The 10,207-nt window shown below is 41.5% G+C and overlaps 1 protein-coding gene across 1 annotated transcript in view; it reads left to right on the top strand.

Moving 5' to 3' along the window:
• Positions 1–5,052: 5,052 nt before the first annotated feature.
• The window catches only part of bsna (bassoon presynaptic cytomatrix protein a), a gene marked incomplete at both ends in the record, with an annotated part of 133,667 nt that continues 128,512 nt past the window's right edge, over positions 5,053–10,207 (top strand). Inside the window, one exon of the mRNA XM_080030867.1 lies at positions 5,053–5,219. Within this exon, the coding sequence (XP_079886993.1) occupies positions 5,053–5,219 (167 nt within the window). The remainder of the gene's footprint in view (positions 5,220–10,207) is intronic.

Here is a 10,207-nt window from a genome sequence, read left to right as displayed (position 1 = left end):
AGTGAATATGAGGAGCAGCTGCAGGAGTCCGGGAGGAGTTGGAGGGTGTGTTCGTGAAAGGAACACTCTCAACAAGGAACTCTCCAACTTGGAGGGAAAGTACAAAGTAATGGAGACTGTGCGAGACAGCCAAGAGACGGAGCTGCAAACCCTCAAGGTACAAAGTCTGCTGCTTTATAGCTAATGCTGCTTGTTTTGGCTTTGCATCAGTATTACATAAATATGCCATTTTTCAGACCTGAGGGGTATACTACGAATTACTACATTTAAAAGACAAGGATTCTAGTTGTGAGTGTGTTTTGTCATTCCCCTTTTCAGATGAAGCTTTCAGTGCAGGAGGCCACCCTGTCCCGCGTGCAGACGAGCCTCAAAGACACAAGAGGAGGTGCGCCCTCTCCGAGACAGTGTCCCAGCAAGAGGACAGCCTCCATGCCGGAGAGATGGAGCGCAGGCAGCTTCATAATACGATCCAGGAGCTCAAGGCAAGTTACAATGAGGGCTCAACTCAGCCCGGGACGGCACCCTCAAAGGTCTTTCAGCTGCTCCATCGGCTGGGCCACCTGCTTTGACCTGCCTCCAGTTCTTCTCCAGTTGAAACTCTTCTGAGGAAAAACACTGTTGTAAAATTAATTTAAATTTCTATGGTTGGTTTTGTCCAATTTGTCTTGAAAACCAAATCGTTCTGTTTTTACAACAACCAAACGAAGATTGTTTATATTCTCTCCGACTGATTATCACTTTGTCTGTCACTCTTTTCGTGCAGGGTAATATACGGGTCGTCTGCAGAGTGCGCCCTCTTGTTGATGGAGGCCAAGCCAAACATATCCGGTGAAAACGACAAATCTATAACTCTGGTCAAAACTGAGGGGGTGAGAATCGGCGAAGCCATTTCATCAGAGGCACTTTGTTGTTGTAAAGAGAAAACAAGTTCTTTATGCCAGCCATATGGTAGAAACAATTGGATGTCCAAGTCACCATAACTAACACGTCAAAAGCACCTTAAAGAAGAAGTGACTAACATAAATACTGTTTAGCTTTGTGTAGTGTATCTATATCAAACTAAAAAAGTTAATTCTGTCTTCTCTACTTTTCAGTCTCACACTGGCAAAACTGCGGCTACACTGGAAAAATTACAACTTCAATGATTTAGTTTAGATACTGAACTTTTAAAACGTTTGTCGCAAAACTGTAAATGTGTGTTGCTGCTTATAAATAGTTTTAGGAGAAAACACACGCGTGCACACACAATCTTTAGAAATGCCCTCAATCATATGTAAATCCATTATAAATAAAGAAAATATTCAATTCAAAACTGTATTTAGTTTTATTTAAATGTCATCAAACTGGTCTTTAAGAATCTTTGTCATTATGTTATAAATGTAAAGTTTGCAGTGGAGCTTATCTATCTACTGTATGTCAGCCATTCAACTAAAACTTCCTCCTCTTTGAAATGTATCTCCTCCGGCATTTTTTCAGCTACAGACTCCATTCAAACTTCAAACAATTCACATGAATTACAGCTATTCAATTATTTGACAACTTTTTAAAATCTTAAACAGTCTTTGAACAAACTTAGTTTTAGTTTTTTTTTCAGCCTCTTTCTAAATTTATAATGGGATCCGGATGGGACGGAATGTTCAGTGGCAGAGTGGGGAACTGTTTCAGTGTAGAACTGTTGTAAAAATACACCAAAACCTATGATATAACTGCCTCTCACTCCCACAAATTAAACCCTACATGGATAATTATGACATCAAAATGTAGGACATATTCTGCCTGTCGCATAGATGTGACTACTGAAGCAATCGGACCTACACAATGGGAGGTCTGGGCTTCCAAGCTAAATGGTGTCCAACTGCCGCCTAGACTCCCTTGTTAACTGAAACATGACATTTCTGGAGAGAAGCAGACGGTACCACACTTTTTAAATGCTCCGGTTCTCACATTCTTCACATTACAGACACAATGTTCACTGTCTTCATCAGATTCTTCTGGTTCTAACAATAAAATAATTGACATTTAGACTCACGGTCTGTTAGTTAGAGGCAGCGGTTTGAGGTGATGAAATGACCTCTCTGAGGCCTCTAAAAAGTGGGATTTCTGCCTGATCACAGACCCTCAATAAGACACACTCACATTGGTGACCCACTCTGCCCATTAAAGGGCAATTTCACTTTTTCTTTTTTCCGCTTTATTAGACGGTTGAGAGACAAAGTTGAAATGGGGTAAACACTCTGCTCTTTGAAGGCCTATTTCACACAATTTTTTTCATGTCTTTCAATTAGAATTTTATCTAGAATTTTTTTTTAAATATTCAATATCATTCCTATTAGAGTTCAACAATTCACAACTGTTCATACTTAAGACTATTTCTTACATTTCCACATCTTTATACACTTTTAACAGATTCATATACATTCAAGCCATCAATGTAGTTTAGCTTCAAGTCTATTCAATTACTATTTCACAGTTTTAAATGTTTTATCGATGTCTTTTAACTTATTGATAATTTCTGCAAGACATATTTTTCAAACCTCTATATATTCAACTTTTCAACCCATTTTACACTTATGACCTTTATAAACTTTAACAACTTTATAAACTTTTATAGACCTTTTTAAACTTTTTCAAATCTTCATACTCAGCTATCCAGTTTAGCGTAAGCTGTTTCAGCATTCACACGCATTTTCAGCAGGAAATGCATTTTCTAGTTACTAAAATGTTTGTCCTTTTTTTCGGCTCTCTTCAAGCCTGACTGTGTGGACAAGGGTGTATTACCGTCTATGTTACAGGCAGGTGTCAGTATTGCCACTGCTTCCGCTCTGTCGCATGGTGTTGGATTGTGTGCCATAATGTGACCATTGTGTGCACCCACAAAGGTATTCATCCATTGGAGATGGAGGGATTCATGGAGCTCACAAATTGTGACATATGCTGTCGGTATAAAAAATGTTGAGCCAATGGAAGTAAAAAAGAGGTATTTTTAAATGGTGTATTGTATCTGTATTGTTTCATGTTGTTCCTGGTACAGCCCTGTTAGAAGTTCTAAAATCACTTGATCATTTTTTGAAATGTGAACATAAGCCATGCTGCTTTAAGCCTGGAACTCACACAATGTGTGAACAAAAATAAATTAAGTCTTAAATGGACAGAAATAGAATCACTGTTTGGGACGTTTGAAAACAACCCCAGTCTCTATCCACTCATTCTCTTTCCTTTACGCTGAGAGAGAGAGAGTGCATGGTATTCCCCTCAGCGCTGAAGTTAGCTGGCAGGGTTTATTCATCTCTATAAAGTCTGCTCTCACAGGGAGACACTTGGCATTGGAACACAGAGTGGACCTTTTCCCAGCGGCTGAGGGCGGGTTTTTCTTCAAAAACTCTCTTTTTCCCTTAGATCTGTGTATTTGCTACTTTTGGGAGTAATGTGGTTTGGCCCTCGCTGCTCTAAACTGATATTGATGCTGAGAAATGTCAAAAAATCAAATGTAATATGAGCAAAGGTTAGAGCTTTTTTGAAGCCAACAGGCATGGAGACATGAACAGAAAACATGTCAACTGATCTTGGTCACTCAACACAAATAAATGATCCTTAATTTTTATTTATTTTTTTTTATTTTAATTCAGTATTTTTTGTAGATTTGGTTGATTTTTATCCTAAAGAATACATTCAAATTAAAAAAATCTCGTCTAATTCACATCTTGTTTCTCTGACAATGCATACAGAGCCTGTACAGTAGCCTAGCTTGTGCAGATGAAGTCGTTATGTCCAATCTGTCAATTTTAACAAACTGACAAATTGTTTTCTGGTGAACCAATGAATGCAAACAGGAGGGAATCTCTCTGAATACACAGTGTGTAGCCGGCAGGTGTGTAAGACCATGGAGGGCTTTTGGACACGTGATGTGATGCGCCGTTGCAGAGGATCCTGACACCCTGCGCGTCCACGTCCCTCATCTTGCCCTTCTTTAGGTGAGAAAATATCGTGTGAACGTGCACGTATGCTGTAGCCATACAGTCTATGGACGTAGCTCCCTCCCTCTCCTCCTTCACTCTCCTCTTCCCATTAGCAGTGAAGCAGTGAGCAGTGTGCCCGCGTATGTGTTCGCGCGCTTCTGCCCTTTAAAAAAACATATTTTTAAAATGTAGTTTTTAATACAAACTTTGCCCTCGATAGATATGCTAATTTGGACGTCTGGCATATCAACACAGACACACATGCACATTTACTACATTAAGCTCATCCTTTGTAATTATTTTGCTCATTAAGTACACGTAATGTATTGTTAGGCCTATTTTGTTCATAACGTTAATTTTTCGTCTTGCTTATTGGTGGCTTACTCGAGCTTTATTGCTTCATTCAGAGATGAGAATCCTAAAATCAATTTACCCTTTTTACGATGGCACTAAACTGAATGTGGTGAATTCATATAGCCTAAGACATTACAGTAAATAAAAACGAACTTTTACGAGATATGAACGGAGGGGAAGAGGCAATAATCAGGGATTAAACAGCCCTAAATGAAAAGCTTCCTGGGGAATCTAATTGAATTCTCTTTCTGTGTCTGTTTTCCTTAGATGATGATCGCCCACTGGAGGTCACAGTGTGCGGCGCCTCTTCTCATCGCTCGTTGTGGGTCCAAATCTTGATGCTGCTCCCACCTAATTTGCCCCACGGGGACTCATTTAACTTTGATCTAATCTAATGTAATCTCGCTTTCTCTCGCCTCTCCTGCTATTATATTTATTTATTTCATTTCCCCATTTGCCGTGGTCGCGCGGCGCGCTCCCGTACATCGCGTCAGGAGGAGGAGGCAGCAGGCTGAGGCTGGTGCTGAGGCTGACGACGAAGATCCCGATGATGGCGGTGATGGAGGAGCAACGCTGAGGTCGATCTCCCAGTGTTCTCTCTCCCCCCTCTTTTCCATTCATTCTTTTTTTGATTATAGAAAGAAGAAAAAAGAACAACATATAGAGATTAAAAACAGACAACACCGCCGATTTGTCCTGACACCCTTTTTCTCCACCTCCCGTCTCCTGAGCCGAGAGCGAGATGGGGAACGAAGCGAGCATGGAGGGTGGCGGGCTGCCCGGCGAGCCTGGAGCCGCCGCCACCGCCGGCATGATGGGCTCGGCGATGCCCGGAGGACCGGGGACAGGACCGCAAGTCAAGCCGGTCAACGGAGTGGGAGTCGGAGGGCCCGGGATGGGAATGACGAGGTAAGAGCGGCAGCAGTATTGGTGGTGGAGTTATTTGGGATACACGGGGATGGGTGAAGCGCTCTGGGCATCCCAACGTGTGTTTGGTTTCAACACGGAAACGGTCGATGGAGATAACAAGAGAGCAGTTGTAATTTGGTTAAGATTGTACACGTATGGGTGTCACAGAGATATTCCCTGCGCTCGTGCATGCATTTGAAGGAGACATCTAGGCTATCCGATGGTGTGTTATTATAAAACAGCAGAGGAGTGACTGTCTGCTGAAATGAAAAAAAAATAAAAGCGCTGTCCGTGGTGCTGAAACGCTGCATGGGATGGACTGCTGAGCATGAATGGCTCGTTTTCACACGCTATGCCCCCCCCAAGAAAAAATTAAAAAATAGATCTGACATTACATGTTAAGGTGGCTCACAACAACCATGACACAAATATGTAGCCTACTCTGTGGCACTAAGGTACGGGCCGGGTTTTGTGATTTTATTCCGCGGTGCACAGTCCATGTGCAGTCATAGTATTTCCTTCTTCATTCAGCTTCGGGTTGTGCTTTGGCGTAGTGTGCAGCAGCGCGGGACTATGTCTTTGACAAACGCTGAAAAAAACCCACAGTCGTGCTCCGCGTTTTACGCCACTGTCATTCGAAAGGTGAAATAATTCTGGCCTGAACTGTCATTCATAAAACGCGTTCCTGGGACGTTTTGTGATGGAGATGTGTTGTGTGTGTGTGTGATGCGTCTTCATACTCTCGCTTGTTTCTGCATGGGTGAGGGGATGGTCGTGTGTGTGTGTGTGTGTGTGTGTGTGTGTGTGTGTGTGTGTGTGTGTGTGTGTGTGTGTGTGTGTGTGTGTGTGTGTGTGTGTGTGTGTGTGTGTGTGTGTGTGTGTGTGTGTGTGTGTGTGTGTGTGTGTGTGTGTGTGTGTGTGTGTGTGTGTGTGTGTGTGTGTGTGTGTGTGTGTGTGTGTGTGTGGGCGTGTGTTTGATGATGTGTGTGTAAAGAAGCCCATTGATACTACAGCAACGCCCACGCTTCCTGACAGACTTACCGACACATACCGTGTCAAACCGAACCCAGTCAAATGAGATGCTGTGCCTATGCAATGGCAGATATAGCCTATATTAAGGGGAGAGTAATAACATAATTAACAATCTTGTAATTTTTTTTTTACCTCCACATTGATCGTTGAATATATCTCAGTTTGGATGGATCGATCACATAGAACATTTACTGCATAGTTATGTGATGCAGTCTTTTAGATAAGGAACGTAATATACAGTACATCAACATGTAGTGAATGCAATAAACAGGCTATAAAATAACCATACCCACACAGCACTACGTATAACATACACCATGTGTCATATGCCAGTAAATCATGTTATTCCTTATAGCAGATCTCATCAGAAATCCATTCTCGTTTGTGAGACAGTCAGTCTTTTTCAAGGACATTTTATCATTTTTTATTCAATTATATATAGGCCTATATATCTTTTTTCTCTTTCAATTCAAAATTCAAAATCAGTTTAATTTATATAGCCCATACTGTAGCCTTTTGCCTCAGTGGGCTTCACAGTCCGTACACAATATGACACAATCAAAGGGACAACTGGAGCAGAATGACAGCGGTGGGAATCCCTTCGGACAGACATGCAATAGAATGTCACATGTACATAACAGACCAGTGGAGAGTTCACAAAGGAATACAATCAATCTCCAAATGTATACATGCAGATAATAACACATAATGAATTCTATGAATGTGGGCGTTCTTAAGATGGCGCCAGGGGGTAGGACCTTTTGAATTATACTACCCTGGTTAGAAGTGATTATGCCACACCATACACACCAGCCTACTCACTACACCATATCACGTGATGATATAACTCAAACCATACCACAGCACCATAACCAGGCCAAGTCTCCTGACGTAACATGAATTGACTTAACATCTGCCTATTAGCTTTACAGAACCACATAGCCTAGTTACAGCAGATGCCTACAAATAAAATAAAAATCTGCCCTTTCTAAAAAAATAATACTAGCCCCGCACCTGCAACCCCGACATCCTCTTTGATTTTGCTTGGCTCAGCTAGTGCAGATGCTACACTCTCTTGTTAGTCCCCATCCAGGAATCCCAATGTATTGTACCACCTCATCCTATTAAAAAAAAAATCTCCCAGTGCTGTGCTGGGCACGGACCTAATCAGGTTGACGTTTCGTGGAAATAATGCTGGAGTATAGAGCTATACAGCTGTCCTTTACATACACCATGGCTGTGTGTGTGTGCGTGCATCCGTGTTATATTTAGGACACATCCCTGGGTTTTGATTCATGCCTCTATAGGAGCGAGGAGCTAGAGCGGCACACAGGCCTTATCCATCATTATATAACACAGAGACTGTGAAAGCAGCTGACGGCTTCAGCTCACTTCAGACCAACTACAACAGAGCTGTACACACGCTCTGATGCATTATCTCTGCATTACTCTCTCTGTAGGGGCCTCATGGCGATATACTGTTATTTTGTTGCCTTTAAAAAAAAAAAAAAAAGTAAATGGGATGTTTGTTCACATGTGTCAGATGTTCTAAAGACGCTCCAATTTCAAAGGGGAGAGGCAAGGGTCTTTTGCTCCTGCCCACCACCTCACATTAAGTATTTATAACGGCGTAATACAAGGCCATGTGAACAGATTGAATCACGTGCAGAGCGCGTTTGATTCCTCCCCACCTCTTTCCCTCTGACACACTCTCACACACTCCCTCCCTCCCTCCATCCCTCTTCTGCACTGCTCTGCCTGACTGCCTGCTCCCATCACTCTCTCCTTCCCCCTCTCCCAGTTTCTGTCTCTCTCTCTATGTATATATGCTTTGCACACTTGCATTCTTTACATAGGAAAAAAAGGATGTTGTTCTCTCTCATCTTCTTTCCTCCTCCCATATTATTCTATTGCTTTTTCCCCTCTTCCTTTTTTGCTCAAGCCCTGCACATTGCCTTACAAACTGTACTTTTTACCATGTAAAGCAGTAAAGCAAAGGTATGTTGGTTCTTTTAAAGAAAAAGGCTGCTGCCATTATTCAAAATGTTCTTATTGTCAAACAACTCAACAATGTATCAGTCCGTCTCTTAGTACGTTCTAACTGTATAATAAATGGTAAGTGCTCTACGCTTAGACAGTGTTTTCTCTTGTTTTTCACATACTTAAAGCGCTTTACATTGTTTTATACACATTCACCCAATCACACGCACATTCATACACAGATAGCAGTAGCAGCTACCTGGCAGGGTGCAAGCTAACTATCGGGCACAAATTTAGGGGCACTTGAACATGTGGCTGGGAGACGGGGGATCGAACCACCGACCCTGCAACCCAGCAACTACAGTACCATATTTGTGGTAATACATAATCATTGTGGTCAGTGTTTTGGCTGGTCTGTTTTTGTTCACGCTTTTGTTATTTGATGTTGATGTCAGGATAATAAGATAGACCTCATCAGGCTTGGGACTACACAGCAATACCTGTTTGTAGATTCAACTCTTGGCAGGATTTGGTCCTGGATTTTTTTTGGTGTGACCCTTCTAACGTAGCTCGTCGTTGCTCTTTGACAACAGCTGACTTCCTCCTTCGCTGCCGTCATAATTAGCACTGTCACTACGCGGTGGGCTCTGTCACTCACATTTTTAAACACATGTCCTTTTGGGGCATTTGTTTACAGGACTGATGCTGTGGCGTTTATGCAAATATACTGTACATTTTCAGCTGAGACCCCCTCCCCCCCTCTCTCTCTCTCTCTCTCTCTCTTTCTTTCCTTTCACACCCCCTTTTCAACCAATAACCAGAGGCCTGTAAATGGCTATGCTGCTCTTACATTGAGATACAACCCCTTGTGCTATATAGGGTATGGGAGGACAGATAAGGAGAGAGTGAGATAAGTGGAGAGAGAAAGAGAGAGAGATATAAAAAGAGAGAGAGAGCTTAAGGAGGTGAAAGGGGAGAGAAGAGTGAGAGTAAAGAAGGAATGAATAGGGACTGGTATATATAGATCAAGTGTAGCTGGCTTTTCAAAGGGGAAAACCCTAAAGGGATACAGTAAGGAAGACATGAGCGATGCTGCAGTGATAAACCCAACTATGTGTAATGGTTAGCTCCAGGAACAAGCAACAATATGAACCAAAATACAATACAGTGTATACTCCCAGGGAAACAGGTGAATTTAGATTATGCACCAGTTTAAATGTGGTATGGGTGTGTATGTGTTGTATATGTTTACTTATTCTGTTTTTTGTCTTTGTTTGTTTTATATTTGTATGTAAAAAAAATTGCAAAAAATCAAAAAAAAAAGTCCCCTAGCCAAAAAACAAAACAAAAAAGGTAATGTGTCATAATCTATCAAAATAACCACACTACTATTAGTTAAAAGAGCTTAAATAGGTATTTTATTTACTTATTCAAACCTGGCGCCTACATTACCCACAACCAATCTCAGCTGTTGACAGTTTTGTCAGAGATTCGGGTGTGTTATATGTTAGCAGCTAATGTAGCCTCAGCCACTTGAGATGATTTCTCAATAACAATAACAATGTCACACTATTACTAGCCTACTACAATAAGTCCTTATCAAGAAAGGGAAAGCACATGTTGTTTGTAACATTTTTCTGGGGTGAAGACAGCCTTAAAAAAACTGGCTTGCATCTCAAGTCTGTCTTGTAATCTTTTACAAGACAGACTTGTAAAATCTTGTAATCTTTTATTTTAAATGTTTTATTTCAATGCGTTCACAAACCATAGTTTTTTCATTCTTTTGCGCTGATATTGTCAACCTTTGTACAACATGGTGCCTATCACACACACACCGCATTAAATTCAAGCCACACAAAATAACTTGCCTTCCAATTTGAGAAGAATTGAAAACAGAAAGGTAAATGGTGAAGTGGGACGAGATTAACTAGAGGAAATACACGGCGAGCTCATTTGATGTACAGTACAGATGGATC

Source organism: Ammodytes marinus (genome assembly GCF_949987685.1).
Source record: "Ammodytes marinus genome assembly, chromosome: 7".
In the NCBI taxonomy this organism is placed as follows: Eukaryota; Metazoa; Chordata; class Actinopteri; order Uranoscopiformes; family Ammodytidae; genus Ammodytes; species Ammodytes marinus.
This window is presented reverse-complemented; position numbering and strand designations above follow the sequence as displayed.